This window comes from Dipteris shenzhenensis, chromosome 30, assembly GCF_047967505.1.
Source record: "Dipteris shenzhenensis isolate YYH24624 ecotype China chromosome 30, Dip_SZ_1.0, whole genome shotgun sequence".
Lineage (NCBI taxonomy): Eukaryota > Viridiplantae > Streptophyta > Polypodiopsida > Gleicheniales > Dipteridaceae > Dipteris > Dipteris shenzhenensis.
Genome location: NC_141625.1, coordinates 7,024,913 through 7,046,151, shown reverse-complemented (window position 1 = coordinate 7,046,151; position 21,239 = coordinate 7,024,913). Strand labels below are relative to the sequence as shown.

The following is a 21,239-nucleotide window of genomic DNA, read 5'->3' as shown; positions in this document are numbered from 1 at the left end:
ATAAGGAGTGGTCCTTGTAGAAGCTGAGCTTCACAGGAACCTTGCTACGGGCTAACTTGGTCTTGAATGTGTGTACTTGTACGAGATTCTCTGGGATAACCTGGTTAGTCTCATGGTAATTGAGCTGAACAGAAGGCGTCCAAGACTACATTGAAAAAGGTGTAATCTGTCCATGTGGAGGTCCAGACTCTCAAACCATTTGCATGTACGTGTGTACCAACATCTCTGATTGCCCTCAGTTGCTAAAGTCATGGATGAGGATGAGGCTAGCCATGGTAACTTGCATCAGCCTGAAGTCGAGGAGCCATAACTCCTCACTTGATAGAGATATGCTGAAATGCTGCGTCAAGTTGTAGTGGAGATGCCCCAAACTCAGTTAGAATTATCTGCTGTGGAACCGTTGGCTTATTGCGGATCATTTGGGACAATAAGAGAATCTTGATCACTTCTACTGGGGCCTGGTCCACCTCTTATAGATCAGGCAGCCCTAACTAGGGCTGCCATACATATCTGCTGGGCAGACGAAGGAGTCCAAGAGAAGAGACTTGGTCAGAAGATCCTGGAAATGAGTGTGAGAGCACTACCGCTCGAGTCTAGCAAGTGCGGCGTATCCCTTGCTCAGTCGGGCTTGCATTGCTTGTCCCATGTGAAAATCGGCAAGAGAGAAGAATCCCGAAGTATTATAGGATGTGATTACCTCCATCGATAATCCGTCCAATGTGAACTGCTCTTTGTGCATGGCTTCTTGGGATGTGTTGAAGATCATAACCTTTGCTTTACCAAGCTTGACCTTCATATCATGTGTCTCGTAGAAGGTATGGAGTGCATCTGTGTCGTTGGAGACCCTTAGTCGAGGAGGAGAGTAAGACCACATTGTCTGCATAGAGGAGAATCTGGATGAAGGAGTTGGCGAGAGAATAGCTTGCTTCCCAGTGTCTCGATGAAGGTCTCAAGCTCGTCTATGTAAAGATCAAACAAGGTTGGTGATAGTGGGCAACCTGTTTGACCCTGATAGTGCTCCTAATCTCCTTCGTCCACCCCCAGCTTGTAGCCATCCAAACCTTGCTTGAGACTCTCTCATAGACTGTCGCGAGTGCCCAAATAATCTCTTGACTGTATCCCATATCCCACAAGCGTGTGATGACTCTCGGTACTATTTCAAAAGGCTTGTGAAAATCCATAAAGCAACAATAAAGCCTCTGTCTTTATGCCATGGCCTCCTCAATGACCCCCTTAGTGTGAGGATGTGATCTAGAGTGTGTGATCAGCGTGGACGCCTATCTGTCCATTAGCTTTGAGTCTTGGAGCTCTGCAAATTGGCCAATCTGTGTGTTGAGCACTGATGCATAGATCTTGGACATCACATGCCTAATCATAATGGTCCTCTAGTTTTCCGGGCACAGTGGATCCCTTGCTGTGTGTGTTGGACTGATGGTGTTAAGGCCCCAATTGTGGGGGAAACCTGTGCAAACTGCTTCGTTTAAAAGCTTTGCTAATATCGGGACCATAGTACTTATTAACAACAATGAACAAAAATCTGGATAATGAGGCCAGAGAAAGCATGCTGCATACCCATGTATCTGTGCCATGTGTAGACTTATCATTTTGTCATTTAGCCACGATAATTGATATGACATATTTCCACATATTTGGAGGTGTTCAAGTAATGCGAGTATGGTTGGATCTGAAATGCTTCTTACCCGTAAGGGGCTTACCTTTTTTTTGCGCCCTGGAGGGGGGGGGGGAGGGGGTTCCGTGTTCGGTTGGTGGGATTTTGAGGGGAGGTACTAAGTTGTTTTTAGCAATGAGATCTACCTTCTCTCTCCATGGCATCTGCACCACTTGCAAGGCCTCTCAATTGCTTATCGCTGTGATCTAATGCTTGATGCTCATCCATGTTCAGCCTTTCATGCTCATCCACACTCAAGTTCTCAATTTATGTGATGAGAGTATGAGTCATATCATATGTGATATATCAGCCCTCAATTTTATTCGGACTTGCAATATGTCTCTCAAGTGTGAAACTTGTGTGACCTCAGTTCTCATGGCTGAAGGAAATTTAAACTTCTATAATGCAGACTGATAAATGATGGATATGCTTTCTATAAATGCATCTATATGTCTTGTGAATCTATGATAGGAAACAGAACTTGTGCCTCTTATGCCTCTGAAATTTGAGTCTTAATTAAGAGTCCTGTACCTTATGTGCTGCTTATGGTGCACCAATTACGCCTCTTACCACTATGACTGTGAGCCATGGTGGAAAACTGTAAGGAGTTTGGAAACAACAAATTTTTGGAGCTGTGGAACTTTTCCAAACATGTTTGATTGCAGCTATGCCAGACTTTGCAGCAAGTGGGTGAGGCCAGGGGCTGCATGGGTCAGGACAGTGTACAGTTGACGAATTAATCTGCCCTATATATAGGAGGGTTCTAGAGGGAGAAGGGCATAAAAGGGGGCACTCCAGCCTTCATTCTACATCCCCTGAGCCAGCAGCAAGCAGCTTGAGCCAGGAGGTACTAGGCATCCCACAGCAATCATTTGTGGGTTCACACTCACTTGAGGCGTTTTCACCAAGCAATCTCTGGCAGGGATTGAAAGAGGTTAAGTCAGGCCATATGGGGCCAGCCTTGAACTATTCAAGATAGTCTGTGGCCATGCATGGATTCGGATGTAATAGAGGTGTTTAATAACTGTGATCAAGGAGATGAAGAGGAGTACTATTTTCAGAGGGGGGTTGGTTGCAACCCAATAGTGTTTTATGTCCTTTATTTTTGATGCTTTATGTCAGCATGTAAGTGTCTTCTGCTGCCACTAGATGAAACGAGATGGGAAGCACGCATAGGGAAAGCAGACTGAGTCTATGCTCGTTAAATACTGTATATCTGACTTGAAGCAGGTTGGATGCGCTATCTGTTTATGTATTGTAGGATGCATAATTTGCTGTTTAGTGCATTGGCGTTCAGGTTCTGAAGTTTTTGATGGAGCACATGTGTGAATGATATTTGTGTGGCTTGTAGAAATGCATTATCTGCTTTTAAGTGCATGGTTAAGATGCTTGATTGGCATGTTATATAAAGTAGTGAATCCTTTTAAATTAATACTGGAAATCATTCTTAAATTCAGGTTCTGAAGTTCTTAATGGAGCGCAATAGTGTGAACGCCCTGCATGGGCAGGTAACCATTGGGACACTTATACTGCAGGTACTCTCCCACTGGCTAGTATAGCTAAATATCTTTGGTGTTCTCTCTCTCTCTCTCTCTCTCTCTTAATTCCCATCTTTCTTTTTTCTTTTCTGGGGAACCATAGACCATGCTTGGCCTCCTGTGGATAATCAAACTATCTGATTGCATAGCTCTGCCCACACCCCTTTCTCCACAAAAGGTAAAGTAAAAAGAAAATGAAGGAAAAAGGGGGAAAAAGACTCACTAAGGGCTTATTCTTATTTTCCAAAAAGCAGCTCGGTAAATTTTGCCTTGCAATTTCAGGATTGTTGTGTAGGCTTGCTCTTTGCCTTGCTTCCTGTGCTTGGAGGCAGTAGCGGGGTCTTCCATGGAGTCGTTTCAATCATAAGATCGTAAGTAAACATTGTTTTTGTGTACATTCTTGGGCTGGTCAAATAGCAACTTGGTGATAACAACTCAGTGTCCCAGACCAGATGCAATCTACTATGGCAATGCATGTGCGGGTGATAATTGTTGGCATTCTTGTATTCAATAGAGCATGAGGTGTAGTAGCATTATATTTTTATACATTGTTTACAATGATCCTTTTGGCTATTGCGAGTAATGAGGTTTCTAATTCTCATTCTAATCTTAGTTGTAGCAGTAGCAATTGCAAGTCTGCTGAAAAAAGTATCGGTTTATTTTTTGAAATATATCATATACTTGGCTGGATCAAGCCCACATTGACCAAAAGCCCAAACCATCTACATTCTTGACATTCTCACATTCTAACATACATTATTATTCTTGTTTTAGAATATACAGAATAGAAAGAACAACATTGAACTCAAACTCACTCAATAGGGTAGGGCTAGGAGAGCAGTACAAAGACGGGCATGGTGACAAATGTAGAGATTTCTTTGTCTTTCTTGTCTGCTGAAACAGTCTACTATTGTCATGAACTTTGTTTGATAAACACTTGTAATTAATGCCATTGCACATCCCAACATATTCATATTCCATATTACATTCAAGCAGATGAAGGATGCGTCAACATTTCAGTCAAAGAGAAGCTTAAGTTTTAATGGAAATTATTCAGATTATAATTAACAAATTTTGAACATGAAAACAAATTGAAATTAAAAATTTCAAATTTCAGTTCACAAGGTCTAATTTGCAATGTAAGTGCAATCTTTAAAGCCACCTGGAAGCCATCATAAAGCATAGAAACAAGCGCTAGTTATTCCAGGGTAGTTTGCATCGTAAGGAATTTTCCCATACGGTATAGTATGGTATGTCGTGTATCATATGGTACGTGCACCGTATGTCATCCTGCAAATCTGAATGAAAATCAAATGTAAAAAGGTCACCATTTTTTGCATTTGCGCCTTGCGCTGTTTCACATTTGCTGCCCATGTATCTGCATTGGCCATCTGAGCTCCCTCCTCTCCTCTCCTCTCCCAAGGTTCCCCACTCCCACTTCCCATCCTCCACTCTCCGTCCTCAACCCCCTCCTTCAGGCCCCTCTTCCTTCAGCCTTCTTCCTCGCATTTCTATTTCAGGAATCAGCCCCCTATTTAGAATTCTCGCATCCCCCTATTTCAGAATCCATGAAGCTCCCTATTTCAGCCCCTTCTTTCACACCTTTGTATTTCAACTTTCAGATTATGGATTCTGGAAGGAGAGGGCCGAACCGAGATTTCAAATTTGCAGGCAGCAGTCTTCTTCCACAAACCACTGAGCCTCTCTTCCTTGAGACACCTCTACCTCTAGCTCCCTTCTACCCCCCTTTTTCCATAGTCCACTTGGCCCCCAGCCGCTAGCTTCAGCCTGCTGCACAATGCAGCCTATATCCTACTCTCTTTCAGATTTACCTTGCGAGTCTATGTTCACAAGAGGTAAGAATAGTGGGCTCACAAGGCTACTATTTATAAGTTTAAACCTACATTATAATAGATTATATCATGTTTGTATTTCTTATTTGGAATCTGGATTGACAATTCTCTCTTTTTCTTTTCTTTTTGACAGTGTCCATTTTGATCCTTAAATTGTCTATGTGGATGCTAGTTTACATTATGCCGAAATCCCTTCATCCCGTGTTTGTAAAGTACAACATCATTTTGTCACAAAATAACTACTGATTTTGGTGGGAAAAAATGAAAGTGCAAGGCTTGTGGTGTTTTGAAGACGCGTACAATTGTAGGGATGGAAAGGGGATTAAGGGTTGCTCTATGATCTTGTAGGAGGATGCAGAGATCTTATTCGATAATGTGTGAGAATTGCAGTGGATCTGAACAGAAATGGAGAGAGAGAGCACACCACACATGAATTGAACTGGAAAGGGGAGAGAGAGAGACCAGGAGAAATGCAAGGGATCTTAGGACAAAACGAGCCTTGGAAAGATTTTTTCTTGCACAACATTCAGTCTTGTATGCCATTTCATGGGGGAGATTGGATGGACAGCTCGAGATGGATCTTTACTTCAGTCCATCTTAGATCTCCCTCTTCCCCTCTCACGACTGTCATTCTGAAGGCTTGGGGCAGCTTTAGAGTTACTCTTCGGATGGTTCCACCTTCCTCTCGCGAAGAAATAGACAGGCAGCCAGTCATGTGGAATAACTCTATATTGGATGAGCATGTTAGATCACTAGGACTGTCACATTATGTGTAGTGGTCTAGATGGGACCTGCTTCCACAGTAGGTGCCTGGAAGGCTTTTAGGAAGCTTCCAGAGGATCAGAGACTCTTATTAGTTGGTCACCTCAAAGGGAGTGCAGTAAGGATGCAACAGATAGAGGCAGCCATATCAGCAGAGTGGATAGATACAGATGACATGCTGATCACAGAGTCCTTGGTTGGGAGCTTTCACGGGGACAGGTATTTCTTTACAGGTTATTGCCTTGCGGGATACACATGAGGAAACCCTTGTCTTTGATGTCCAGTCGGAAGGCAGACTTCCCAGATCTTCAGATGATATTCTTTTGGAGGTTGCCTTCCAGCCTGTTAGGATTGCAGATTACATGGAGTGGTGCACAGAGTTACAGTGGTATCTTGATGTTGACCGATTCTCCTGGCACTTGGGTCTTGGAGACTCTGGTTATATTGTGGCTCCCCCATTGGGACCCAGGGGAGTGGGAATGGATTGATGAAGGGCACCAAGAGAAGGGCATCCCCTTCTCTCGTTACAAAGTCAGAAATGCCAGGAGATTTCAGCTTAGCAGTAGAGGTTGGAGGCCCTCCAGAGCTCCTCATTGGGATAATTTTCAGCTTTCTGTATAGGTGCATAAGAACTTTTGGAGGAGGCTCTGGAAATCGCTTAGGAATAGAAAGAGCACTCTCTTCTTTTGGCTTTCTATTCATGGAGGGATTGTAGTGAACCTGGGGAGATCCAGGTTCGGGGCTGATCCTACTTGCCCTTAATGCCACGCAGCAGTATTCTTCGTGACTTGGGGATTAGTGGCATGGTTATCTCTTACTGGCCCTTAGGTGTTTTTCGAGGGACATGACTCAGACTCAAGCCTATATTATACGACGATACTTTGTGGAGTCTTGTTCTCTCCAAGATGTTCCCTTCACTCCTTTCAGAGGCGTTGGAGGGTTCTCAGGTCTGTTCCATTCTATGGCCAGTGCATGGACTGATACTATACATACACTGATGGCCATTTGGGTGAGCATGCAGGGATCCTCCAGAGCAGTTATAGCCAGGAGAGAGACTTTTTTTAGAGTTTGGAGAGGATTTCATTCTTCTCTCCTTCAGGGTCGAGGTGGCATTTTCAGCTTCCACCTTGGATTTTTGTTAGCTCTTTTTGAGCTTTTCTCATGTATGGCATGATGTACTCCCTCATTAGAGCTTGCTCTTGCGGTTTTCATTCATACTTAATGAAGTAATCTTTTTTAAACAAAAAAAAGAGAATGTTGACTGGTTTTTGAAGATATGTCATGCATACTTGGACTAGAAAAAGCAGTGTATTGAAAGTGCATCATTCTCAATGGTTTTGGGGGGCCCACATGTTATCAACATGTGCGCCATCACAGATTGGGGTTTTACTTAGCTTATTATGAAAGGCAAATGTGACCTAGTTTTGCAATTCCACCTATTGCGACTTTGGGAGTTCAAATTTGAACATTTCTACTCTTGAACTGTGTTCTCGTTTTACGATTTATGTTATGATATCCTAACAATGGTATTGCAAATATAATAGTGTGTCCTCTTAGAACAAGAGCTATGACATAGAATTCCCAACATGCAATCTTGTGAGGGAGAATCAAATTCTAGTTCTAGAAACCCCAGCCACGATTGTTTTTCAGGTTTATTCCAGCCCCAAAAGCCATAGCCACCATCTTTAATTTTATCGCGAGAAATCCTTTAGGCTGGCGGCATTCACCATGAGGACATGAGATGCAGCAATTAACAGTGGATTCGAGGTGCGCTTTGTTGTAGACTGCAAAAGAGCAGCCCAAATCAAGTTTTCAGCCCTAGCATCTTGCCAGTGCATTTATGGCTCTTCTAGACGATGTACAAAGTTTGCACAGCAGCTGCAGCTGTAAATATAGTTTTTGTGCATCTTAAGGCAATTTTTAACATGTGTGAAGTTGCGCATGTTTGTGCAATTGGAGAGAACTGTAGATGCTTCTCAGGATGGGGGGACATGAGGAGCAGTTGACTTTTGCAGGTTGCTCACGATCAAGTTCCGTAAAGCCTAACATCATCTCACCTTTGGTGAAGCTGCACCAACACACAAGCGATTTGATTTTCAGCTAATAATTTGAGAAACCAGGTGATTCTGATATCTGAGCTCACACAGGTGGGTTGGCATGTGGTTTGGTGGGGAGCTCTTGCAAGCATGGAGAGGCCTTTGGTCTCACAAATGTAGTCATTTAAGGGGAGATTAGTTTTTAGGGGTTGAGGGGTCCATGTGAGCCATCTTGGAGTAGCATTTCATTATATGTTGCTGAACGTGACCTATCTTCTCATTCTAGCATTTTTCAACTTTTCGGAATTCAATCTTTTAATGACTTCCACTCTTTAAGTTGTGTTCTCAATTCAGGGGTTCATATCCTAACACTTAAGTTACAAAGTGGATCGGTCACCCAGAATGCTTGGATCATTTTTTGCCCAAAATAACATTGAAGCTTAGTGGTAATTAGTGCTTGACATTTCGAAAGTGCTTCTTTTATTTGTTGAAAAGGCTCCATCTAGATGTCTATTTTAAGCTCTTTTAGTAAAGACACATTTTGGTAACAACTGGTGCATGTGACCTTGGTTTGAAATCTATGTAGATGCCACATGGCTAAATTTGCCACCCAGCCTAGAAGCTTTAAATCCATATGTGTAGCAAATCAAAGCTCCATGTGTAAATGCTTCCCTAAAAGGAGACCATAGTGAGTCTAAGCCTACATGTTCTGATGGAGATTGAGGATGACAACCTAATTATTAGCCATAAAATCGAATGGGTAATAATGAAGTCATCATGAAGACTGTTGGCATTGTACATTTACAAAGTGTTTTAATGGTAGTGCTAGCATGATAAAGTCCAACTAGTCCCCTCGAGGGAGAGGCATTGGGTGACCCAGAGAGTGCCCTGGGATGTTCGTTCGAGGTTTTGGATGCGGCTATGGTCAGTTTGCGGCCGAGGAAGATATCCTACTTCTTCTGGCTGGCCGTCCACGGAGGCTTGTCCATCGGGACCGTGGTTGGAGTAGATGCGAGTGGAGAGGCAGTGCCATTGTTGCTCCGATGGTCTCTTGGAGACTATCGCGCACTGCCTATGGAGTTGTCGTAGCGCAGTGAGGATTTGGATGAGAGCCCTCAAGATCATGGCACGTATGCAAAGTCTTCAGAGAGACTACACCTGGGGGATGGTGGCCTGGTTGACAGAGGGAGGACATGCGTTTGAGATTGATGAGATCTCCCTAGCCTACCGGACACATGGTCAGAGCATCCAGAGGATAGCACTCCACGAGGCAGTCCCTCCTGACAGCCTAGCTCCTCCTAGGGAGGACAACGTTTGGGAGGTGGTAGCCAGCATCACGGCATGGAACATTTGGGTGGCTTGTTGCAGTCTCGTGATGGGTGAGTACTTGGTTCCACCCTCGGCTACCCTAGTCACCATCTGGCATGATATCATATACACACTACGATCCACCTGGGGATGTGGGACTCCAGGTTCCAGGGCAACTATCGAGAGGCGTGCTTGTTTCTGCAAGGCTTGGCCTACAGGAGTTTCCTACATCTTCACCCCGTGAGGGATTCGCTGGTTGTATAGTTCCCCCACTTGGCTGTTAGCCCCAGTACCAGAGATCCCCTAGGCAATGAGCTGAACAGGCCGGTTCTTTCTTTCAGCCTTTTCCGGTTTTTTTCCATACTCAGCACCTTCGGGGCTGCTGTCTTGTATGAAATCTTTCAAGCATTAATAGAAGGTTCCTTTCTTTGGGGAAAAAAAAAGTCCAACTAGTCCTCTTGAGTTGGGCAAGAGATAATCTCCACCTCGCCTTCAAGTACTTTGTCCCTAATGTAACAAAGTTTGGGATGTTTGTTGGCCACATCATTAGTTGGGCAAGAGATAATCTCCACCTCGCCTTCAAGTACTTTGTCCCTAATGTAACAAAGTTTGGGATGTTTGTTGGCCACATCATTCTCTACAAGGGTAGAGTATGTGTCCCGAATAATAATGAGAAAAATATACTGGGTTTGCACTTTGTCTCATAGGCCAGTTTTAAATATCTTGATTACATGAGACCTAAACCTTATGCATTAGTTTGTAAAGCTTGATTACATTAGGCCTAAAGGATATGTTTGTGCATTCTGCACTTTAGCTATGCAAATTCGGTTTTATTTTGAGAGTCACACAATACATGCGTGCTTTAATGCAGTTGATTTCTATGTGTGATGTCCGTACAGGTTGTTATTACTTGCAACATTCCTTGCTCTTTCAATGATCGTAGCGAGATCCTTTGTGCCTCGCTTTCTGAAATTGATAATGCGACTTTCATCCCAGCAGGCAAGTTGCTAACAGTTTATAGTTATGCCCTTTTTTTTGATTAAAATAAAATGCTTAAAATATTGAAGTCGTTCTTGCAAATTGAAAGCGCCTTATCTGTATCAAGGGAACAATCGTTCTTCATGAATCAGGAGCACATACGCACATGGTGCATGGCCTGTGTTAATGATAGATTAAGTAATTTCTGGACAATTTCTGAAGATTTTGGAGATTGAGATAAGCAGCTTGCTGTCTTTTTTAACGGTGAATTTGTTTCACTCTCTGATTTTTCCAATAGCAGAATAGATGATGAGTACATAAGCATGTTAATAATGTTTTTCTGTATTTACGGTCATATCTTTCTCTTTGGTGAATACGGCAAGTAATTTGTCGCTTAAATGACACGCCTTGTTGATGATGCAGACCAATGAACTGTATCAGCTTGCAGCAGTGGCATTTTGCTTAACTGTGGCCTGGGTGAGTTTTCCACCTTATCCACAGGCCGATTTCTTATCCATAAATGCTGAAGAAGAGCATTTCCAACTAGCATACGATCAAAGGTTTAGCCTGTATCTTTCGTAGGGAATGTTCTCTGCTGGATACTCTTGTGCCCAATGACTCAGCAAACAATTACTGGTTACATGAGATGCAATTCGTATCATCTGCTTTGTTCAAGAATGCATGAGAGGCTTTGATGTGGTCTATGTATTCAATAATTTTTGAAAGTAAGATGCAACCAATTAGGAACATAAAAGTATTTTTTTCCTGTGCACCTGTCGTGGTGTTTATAGTTTTATTAGTGTATCATTTGAAGTTCTCTTTTGATACTTATTCTGGTTTGTAAGCATTGTATGAAAGAAACTACAGGGCTTTTGAATGATCATTTGTCTTATCTAATGTAGGATGGGGTGAAGTTAAAAACTTGGTTTTCTCGTTGGTGGTTTCAGTGCAGTGACAAGTTGGGCTTGAGTCTTGAACTTGGATCATTTGTAGCTGGTGTCATGATTTCAACAACTGATTTTGCAGAACATACGCTTCAGCAAGTATGATGTTACTTTAAGTTTCAGTTTATGGGTTATAAAATGAAAAGAGGATTAACTTAACAGTTAGTGCATGTGCTGGGTGAAGTGACATAGAACATGATACAAGGGGTAAGTCTTGAAACTTAAGTGGGGCAACTCATAAAGGTTCTTGTTGTATTGTTTGCTACAGGTTTGATATTTGTCTGCGTCATTCTTGCTTGAGATGCTTATGGTTTGGATTTGTCAATGTTGATTGTTGATATGTGTGTGAAATTTTTGCTATTGGGTACATGGTCCTTGGCACAGGAGATGTTATTATATGTATGGGACATTTGTGCCAAAGAGTGGTATTGAGTGATAGAGATTGGGCGAGTGTATAAGGTTAAGAGTTGTGGCCCTAGGTCGCTTTATCTAGCTAGATTTTTTTGGAAGGCTCTAGGTTTGTGTAGATCTTGGGCACCTAGTTCTTCTTTTTGGAAGTTTTGCTTTTGGATGCGGTAGTTTGAGTCTAGAAGGCTATTTTGTTAAAAGACTGATTGAAAAAACATATAGACTCCCCTTTATAAACAAGGGAGGTATATGAGTTAAGACAAGACACATTAGAAGCACTTTCGAAGTTTGCAATCATCTTGCCCTCTCTCTTCTTGTTGAGCATCTTTCTCACGACTCTTTTTATTTTGTAGCATGCCTCGTTGCTCATTGAGTATAGCACGCTGCACGAGAAAGAGAGAAAGAAAGGGGGTTTATTAAAGTCTTCGGAAGATCGATGGGTCTATGAGACTGTGAAAAACCTGGTACAAACGAGCTGTGTTGGTGGAGCTACTCCACACCAATACAAAATGCAGAATGGTAGCACTAAGTCCTAAGTACAACATAGTCATGTCAGTGGTCGACTATATATGAATCTCATCATCATCATCATCATCATTAGGACATCAGGGTGGATGAGGCAACGGGGGCATGAAATCAGCGATAGAGTGCTGTTGGCCAGTCACGGGTGCAATCCTGACACGTCTCTTGGTCATAGCTCTGCGTCTAACCAAGGCTACTGTGACCCCTGTCCGTCGGGCTCCGACTCTAAACAAGGAGGGGATGTCCCCAAGTGTGATCTTTGTGTCAACCCTCTGTCTGAGCTGTTGGGTCACTGGCTCCGGGTCAAGGTCATGTCGAGGCCTCATCTCGTGGGGGTCCATGTGATCAGGCTGAAAAAGCTCCGTGATAGAGCTCTGAGAGGGATCAGCCAAGGAAAAAGTCTGCTCTTGTCTCCATGCTCGAAGTATCCTCTCGCGGTGTCTCAGTACCTCATGATTGGAACCTGCCAAACATCGCTGGTCTGGGTAGGAGAGAATTGGGCCAAAATCCCATAGCTGTCTCTGAAGAGGCAGTAGAAACGCCCTCGGATCTCATAGTAAACATGACATCTGAAGATGAAGTGCTTCTCTGTCTCAACCTCCTACATGTCACATAATGTGCATATGCGCCTCTTCTTGGGTAGTTGCTTTGCTTTGCCGCTCTCGATACGAAGTCTATGTGAAGAGACCCTGAACTGCTCAATAAAGATCCTCAATGAGTTGGGGTAAGTAGATCTGCGTGTATCTTGGGGGGTCAATGAAACCCTTAGCTGTGATATGTAAGAAGTGATCTTTGTAGAAGCTAAGCTTCACTAGGAGCTCACTCGGTCCCAACCAAGTCCGAAATGTGTGTAGGTGGAAGAGATCGTCACGGATAACCTGGTTGACCTCGTGTGATAGGAGGGGAGAAAAGGGAGCATCCATGTTGTACTAGAAGGGAGGTAGTCTATCCATGTGGAGCCCTAGTCGCTCAATCCATCTCTTTGTGCATGCATATCAGCATCTGTGGTCCCGCCTTGCTTCAAGTGCCATAGAAGAGGACAGTGCTAGCCATGGTAGCCTGCTAGGCATATAGGTGTAATCCCCATACTCCTTGACTCGGTACAGATACGTGATGACCTGAAATGCAGCATCTAGCTGTAATGGGGGTGACCCAAACTCAGCTTGAATGATCTGATGAGGAACGGATGGCTTATCACGAATCATTTATAATAACATGAGAACTTGTAGCCACTCCACATGAGCCCATTTTGTATTCGACAAATCTGGCCCCCCCCAAGGGCTGCCGTTTTTGGTCGATTTGACCTCATTGGTAACCATGCCATGGACTTTGGTTACCAACTGTGGTGCAGGCGCCACTTCCCTGTGTAGTTGTAGTACTTCGTGTATGATGTCTCGTTTGCCATTGTTCTCCATCTCCTTTGTTTTCGTCTTGAGAGCGGCAACCATAAGTCTAAGCTCCTTTACGTCCTGTTGTAGAAAGTATATATGGTCTTGTGGGTCTGAGCTAACCCTCCGCTTGTAATGCATGTGTATGGGCTGGGTATTTCTGCGATGTCGGAGTAGGAGGGTTTACTAGGAGGGGTTGAAATAAAGGTCTTCACCTTTGGGGGCTCCATGATGGCCTTTGAATAACTGGGGGCCCTCTTGCTATCTCTAACACCCCAGACTGAGCCCAAGGCTCAGCTCAGCATGGGGGCTGAAGATAGGTTGCTCTTGTACCTCTCTTAGGCTGATGATATGCGAAAAGAAGACTGCCCCCTCCTGCGCGACCTGGGTTCGAAACGGGCTGCTGCTGCTGACGCTTCCACCACCGCGAACTGGTTCTGGGGGCTGCTCCTTGGTGGTGTACTGCTGCTTTGTGCTGTGCTGCTATGACTACAGCATCGTGGAGGGGCGGGAGTCGGAGAAGAGCTAGGCGCTAAGCGGGAGAGAGAGAGGCGTGGAGGCTTCACACACATATCGTGGAGCGTAGCTGTGGAATAGCACACATGTATCATTTGTTTCGCAAGCGGTGTTTTGCCTCTATCGGATTCCGGCATTGAGGAAACACTTCTTTTACTATGAGGAGTTCACCAGGGGGGGTGGACCATAGGGGTTGATAGGGTTAGGCATGGGGCTACCCGATGGGAAGCACATGGGATGCCCTGTGGGAAGTAGGGAGAGAAAAGAGATACCTGGCAGATCAGGTCCACCATAATGGGCAGAAGTGGTGCAGGAGTGCCACATGGCTGTCCATGGATTGAGAGGACAAGCATGTGCAGGGAAACCTCAAGATGGACTGGCTAGAAGCTTTTCCAAGACCTGGAACAAGGCTGTAGGTACGAAACGAAGAGAGAGAGAGAGTGCAGGTACAAGACGAGTCGATAGAGAAGTCACGTCAATCTTTGATTATTGGAAAACACACAAGTACAAAGCGAGTGGAATGGAAGGAGCCTGAGATCCCCTTCTACCTCCAACACTATAGACTAGCCATGGCAATCTGTGCCGTTTGGATGTCATGGTACCAAAGTTTTTGATCTGGAGATAAGTGACCTCTTTTGGTGTGAGCCTTGGTGTGTGTTTTTGAGAGACAGTTGTGAAGCAAGCTAGATGTAACATGAGGAAGCTCATGTCAGTTATAGTGACACGATTAACAAAGGCTAGTGGAGTTGTTTGTTTTCAAAATATGTTAATAAGATTACTAAGCTATGCTTGTGTTTACACGTTCTTGATATTCTGTTGGTTTAAATTTAACTATTCATGTACATTGGAGAAAGTAATTTGGCTCCTACAGAAAATGATTGTCTTAACATTTAGATTGAAATCAAGATTTTTACCCCGTCATATTATTTTCTCAAATATTATTTGGGCTGTTTTACTGATAATTGCAATTCGTTATAATGTTTAATCTTTTGTCTGGGATTAAAAGTAGTTGCCACTTTGTATTCTTGAGGTCTGATTGCAGTTGCTTTCATTGTTAGAATCTCTGCTGACTGATCATGCCTTTACCTACTTGTGGCAGGTTGAACCCATTCGCAATCTCTTTGCAGCACTTTTCCTTGCTAGCATTGGGATGCTTATAAATGTGCAATTCTTACTGAGCCACATGGACATATTATTAGCTTCTGTGATCCTTGTTATCATCGCCAAGACTGTTGTTGTCACCGTCGTGGTTAGAGCATTTGGCTACAGTATAAAGAATTCATTTCTTGTATGTGTCTCTCTTATCTCCTATTTTGATGCTTGGAGTTCTCTGTTCTATTTATGGTAGAGAAAGCAATGTTGGTTTTTCAGTATTCCTAGTGATGGATCTCTGTCAGCTGTAGTGGGAGCCATATTATTGGGTTCTCTGTGTGTTTTATGGCTGTCCGATGGCCACAATGTATGCTCACAGAAGACATATCACCGAATGCTACATACACTCACAGAAGAGACATTCTAGATCCACAATATAGCTTTATACCATGGTTGATTCCTTCAGTTTGGGATATGGCTTGAATTCCAAATTGTAGCACTTAAGGCGTTCGGGTAAATTTTTCATTATCAAGCAATATTTTATTTGAAGAAACACTTTACAACAATATTATGCATGTTCAGGTCAATTGTCTATCATCATGCTTTCAACAAAATATATAACACTCATAGGTGAATAATTGGCTGTGCTGGGGGCTGGAGTAGTATAATTTTATGGCTGCTCATATAATAGGATTGTTGGAGGTGTCTTGATTAATTGGGATTTCTCTACCAGGTGAAAGGATAATTTGTTGGTATATTGTCAGAAATCCAACTTATTTTCTGGGCTGTGGTAATTCTGACAATGGGTCTAATTATAGAACTCCATGTTGAGGAGCTGGTGACCTAGGAGGCCCTTGAAAAATAAGGTTTGGATTACGTCTTGGTGAAACGTACACTAGGTTCAAAGGTTTTTGCTGTAAGATTGTTCAATTATATCTTGTGCTTTGTGCCTTTGCTTAGCTTAAAATTGCAAGTGACTAAGTGTAGTGGATGAAACCAATGGCTTTTTATTTTGAAAAAATCTTAATTGAGCGCTTTATTGCTTATCTGCCACTTGAGTCCTCCTGATGTCAAAACAACCATGGCTTGTCATCTGCTTTATCATGTCATGGTTTATTTGTTCTTGCATGCCTTGGTCCTAAAACTTTGGGACTTGATTAGCCTATGCTGGCAGCATGGGTACCATTTTTGAGAATTACAATACCTTTGGATCTCCTCTAGTTTGCTTCGTGACAGGTCTGCTGGTTCATTGCTTCAAATCTGTGGTGAATCCCTAGCTGATACATCAATATGTGTTTCCCAGTCCTGAGGTGTAGGATGTTGTGTTACCCACAGCTTGGTCTGTACTTTGGGATCCTTGCATACATACTGATTAGGCCCTTAGTAGCTGTTCAATACTCCTCATCGAAGGGAATGGAAATGTTGTGTAGTGGTGAGAAAGGAACAAGGTTGCGTGCTGTCAAATGGCATTGTGTTGAGGTTGAATCATTTCTCTGAATTAACTTTGGAACACATCTAGCTGCCTAATTACAGATCTGCTGGATCCTTGCTTTAAATATGAGGTGAATCCCTAGTTGTATGTCAAGCTATGCTGCCCAGATCAGGCATTAATAGCTGTTTATACTCATGGAAGTGAATGGAGACATTTTGTAGTGGCAGAAATGGCGCAAAGGTCAGCAATATTCTGTGGCCTGTATCACATCCAGAGTTACGGGAAACGGGGAAACGGAAACGGGAAACGAAACGTTTCGGGATTTTTGAGAGGGGGTGAAACGGGGAAACGCCACGTCATCAAGGGGGTTTACAAAAGGGGGTTTAGAGTAATGCATACACACATTTAGAGTGCTCTACCTTCAAAAAAAGTGCACAATAAGCTATAGCTCTACCTAGTACCATTAATATTGATTGTAACTTTGAACTTTGAACTTTGAAGATTCAAGTTTCATTGTTCAACCAATCACACAATGCAAATTTCAACTACGTAAGGTGGGGTAATTTATAAATCCTATAACAAGTTACAAAATGGAGTGCTAGCCTTCACCATGGCTGAGTCTACCCTTCACCTCCGGAGTGCCGACAGAAACTCAGTACGAAGACTTTGTATAAATGGATGCTCAAGTATGTGTGGGTGTGTGGATTTGTATGTGTGAGAACATATTTTTATACTATGGTCTACACCCACTGTTGGGCGCTGATGACGTCAGTGGGGATGTCATAGTAGCTAGTCCCTGCTATGCATGATGGAGTTTATGGTTTTCAACCTTGTGAGTGACTATCATGAGATTGAAACTGCACTATGTTGTGTTTTTAGAGGATGAGTTTGGGAATGTTCCTGGATTCATCTAGGTATATATATACAAAATGGAAAAACGATTCATGATTCATGATATTTAAGAAACCAATCATGATTCATAAATGGTAATTCAGCTTTCGAAGCCCAAATGTCATAGTAACAAAAAGAAAGCTGAAACCCAAAAAAGGCTACATCGAGGATGATATCATATATGATCAAATAATAAGCTCATCCTCATCCTGAGACTCAACCTCTGCCTCCTCCTCCTCCTCATCATCATTCTCCTCTACTAACAAATCATCATCATCAGGTGAGTGGGCATCATCTGGGCTATGAAATCCAATATATTTGTCGGTTAAGCAGCTTCACAATAGGCACACATAGATCAACAATGTGAGATGCATCAGCTCAAAATTCATCACTGCCTATGCACAAGTCATAACAATAAATTCCAAGAGCCTGCCTAGAAGTGGGCCATGCATCCCACTCTGGGCTTGTCACAACTTGTTTCAGTGTAGGTCTCATTTCAAGGAGCCTGCGAAGCATCAAGAAGTTGTATGCAAATCTTGTCTCTGCATACTTCAAAAGCTCCTTGTTGGCAAATTTACGGTACATAGCAAGAGAAAATTTATGTCGTGTGATGAAGTTAACCACCTCTTTTCCATTGTCAATAACATTCTTGACCCAATCCAATTTGCCAATGTCTTTCAATAAATTATTTAAGCAATGTGCTACACAAGCACTCCACTAGATATGAGGATACTTTTGCTCCAATAATGCACCTGCTGCCTTATTGGTATGTTCCCCATCTGAAACAAGTTGCAAAACATTAGACGGCCCCACATATTCCACTGCATCTGCCCACATTTGCATCAATACAGGTGCTGTTTTTTGTTGCACTCCACACTCTATGGAGTGTATGTAGAGTGCAAATCCCCTACAATATGCAAGGATACCCTCTAGTGAGTGACTTCGCACATCACTCCATCCATTTGCAACCAAACTTACTCCATACTTTACCCATTTCTCTTTCACAGGTTCAATAGCTTGCTTAACTGCCACCACCTCATCCTCTAGAAGCTTGCCCCTCAAAGCATCAAATGTGGGAGGGGTATATGTGGATCCAAATGTTTTGATTTCTGACACCATCTCTTTGAAGTAGGGTGATCTAGCAACATTGAAGCTAATCCCATTGGAGTAAAAAAATCGGGCCACAGCTGCATCTACTTGTGCCTTCCTTTGCGGATGCCATGATGTGTAAAGACTGCCCTGCCTATGTGAAGTAGACCGAGATGTAGCAGGAATATTAGCAAGAGCTCCATGTGCACTCGCAGAAGAAGAAGCCGTAGTAGCAGAGGAAAGAGGACTCCAAAATGCAGTGGCCTGCTGAACACGTGCTGCATGAGCACCTGAAGAAGCTCCTATACCAATGGAAGCCATTGTCTTTGCCCTTTTTGTAGTGGGCAATACTTCAACCTCTCTTTGCAACCTTTCTTTCTCTTGTGGTGAGATTACGGAGCATAGCCCAATCCCCCCATCCTTAATGCCAAGAAGATGACATTTGACCCTATCAGGGTTCCCTCCTCGCTCCAATCCACACCATCTGCATCTAAACTTGCGAGCTCCTCCTTTCTTGGAGTCATACTTGCCTACCAAATCAAGTTGGCTCCACCAATAATCCGATTGGGTGAACTCCTTCTCTTGCTGAGGGACAACGCTTTGTGAAGCCATATCCATGAGCAAAAAGAGCACTTGTACAAGCTGCAATAGATCAAATTTCAAAGGGAAAAGGCAAGAATCAATGGTTGCAGCCAAAAAATAGCAAGATGTTTGTGGCAAGAGAAGCATAGAGAAAGGAAATGTGCTCACCAAAGCCGGGTGTCCAAAAGAGCAGCCACTCATAGGGCTGGGACTCGGGACTCGGGACTCGGGAGAGAACCAGGCGGGCCAAGAAATCGTGGGGGAGAGCAGCAGGTAGAAGAGCAGAAAAACGCGACGAGGCGCGTGGCGTTTTTTTAATGTTTTGCCATGTTTTTAGGTCACGTCCGAAACGGCACCAGAAACAGCGTGTTTCGGGTCTGAAACGACGTTTCAGATGCCGTTTCGGATCGCCGTTTCAGTCTGCGTTTCGCATTTCGGGGGGGTTGGCATGGGGGAAACGCCGTTGCAGGCCTTTGTTGTGCCGTTTCGGCGTTTCAGCGTAACTATGATCACATCATGTCCTGTGCAGTGTTGTCTGCTAAACGTTATTCTACAGTACCATTGCACATGTTCACCAAGGATATCTCCTTAAGAAGTGTCTTTGGATTGACATCATGTCCTGTGCAGTGTTGTCTGCTAAAACGTTATTCTATAGTACCATTGCACATGTTCACCAGGGATATCTCCTTAAGAAGTGTCTTTGGGTATCCATCAGCTTGTATAATGTCAATGTCGTGACCTTTGCCGAACACGTTCTACAGCATGCGAGGCTCTTTTCTAGAATGCTCATCTCTTATCAAAGCGGAGGTTTTGAAAAGTTTTTAGACACACCAAAGTGCGTTTAAATATCACTGTACGTCCCATGGTGATTCTCATTCAGCATGAAATATTATAACGTGCTTGACTTTACAAATATCCAAAAACGTTTGCTATGAAGAGCAAGGCAATTTCAGGATAGCACCAGAGAGCAGACTTGATGTCTATTAAAGGAGGTACACTACTGTTACCTGTTGTAAATTTGGATAATACTGGACACTGCCTGCCCCTCCCTACTTGGACAGATCAGTTATATGTATTTACCTAGGAATAAAAAATGAGGGAAAAACTGCGGTTTTGCATATGTGAGATTGTGCATTTATTTAAAGGAAGACATTACAGTGCTTGACAGATTTTGCAATGCAGTACATGAGGCACCAACTGTCTTGTGCTGTGACCTTGGTGGAGATGTCATAGCAGCCATTCTTTTCTATAGGTGATGTTCTCAATGTTGCGGGTCACTATCTCGAGCTTAAAAAGCTGAGTGATTTTTTTGGGCATACAAGATGAGCTTGGGCATGTTCCTGTATTCTCCTTTTGTTGAGCTCTCTAGGCATGGTTTTACCTGCTATGCGACAAGTGTAAATTTTTTGTGCAGCCTGCTTATATTGTGATACCTTGTACTATTTTTAGCGGTCCATTGCATATGTACTACCTTTTGTGAGTTTTTTGGCATAAAATTGTACACCTGGAGGAGCAGCACATGGGCGTGGGCACACGCACGCACACGCGTGTGCGCACTTATACACATTTTTTTGGGGGGTAAGAAACTTTCATTAACATGAATGTACAGTCATACCTGTCCCAAAATGGAACAACTACTTAGAGACTAATAGCAGTGATAAAACACTTCTAACTGGGCCAAAGGAAGGTCTCCACGAGGATGCGCATCTTGGAGAGACCAATGCAAGGAAGAAAGAAAGAAATGATAAACATCCACCAAAGAGTGCTCGTACAATCGAATGTTACGAGCATGATATAACGACCATAGTGTCCAATATTGGCACTAGCAAAAGAACTAGGCATAGTTTGGCATAGAGGCATATCTACCAAATAAATAGAACTGCCTGCCAAAAGGAATCTCGGGAAAACCAGCAGGAAGACCATTCCTCAGCCTGGGAAGAAAATCATGAGTGGTAGGATAGGTTGAAAAAAGATGTAGCATAGTCTCCTTGGGATGTAAACAAGTAGGGAAGGCTGAGGAAGCTATACGCCTGGCAGTCGATAAAGATCCCATCAGTAATGCCCCTACCAAACAGTATAGAAAACCCACTACTTGAGAGGAAGTTTACTGCCCTCGCCCCAGATGCGTCGAATACAAACCTTCAGGCTTCCACCAAGTAAGAGACTTGCTAGGATGCCGAAAATGATTATGATGCCCTTGAATCAATGGATGTTGAAGTAACAGATGATAG

The 21,239-nt window shown here is 43.2% G+C and overlaps 1 protein-coding gene across 4 annotated transcripts in view; it reads left to right on the top strand.

The window, feature by feature from the left end:
- Positions 1–21,239, top strand: part of LOC147881661 (K(+) efflux antiporter 5-like) — a 76,031-nt gene that overhangs the window by 31,892 nt on the left and 22,900 nt on the right. For all 4 annotated transcript variants that reach the window (XR_015543925.1, XM_087401323.1, XM_087401321.1 and 1 more), the window contains exons 11-16: positions 3,127–3,204; positions 3,490–3,578; positions 10,066–10,165; positions 10,568–10,621; positions 11,092–11,187; positions 15,022–15,210. Coding sequence is in view for 3 of the 4 variants with exons in the window: in XM_087401323.1 (XP_087257449.1) it covers positions 3,127–3,204; positions 3,490–3,578; positions 10,066–10,165; positions 10,568–10,621; positions 11,092–11,187; positions 15,022–15,210 (606 nt within the window). In the remaining variant the exon portion in view is untranslated. The remainder of the gene's footprint in view (positions 1–3,126; positions 3,205–3,489; positions 3,579–10,065; positions 10,166–10,567; positions 10,622–11,091; positions 11,188–15,021; positions 15,211–21,239) is intronic.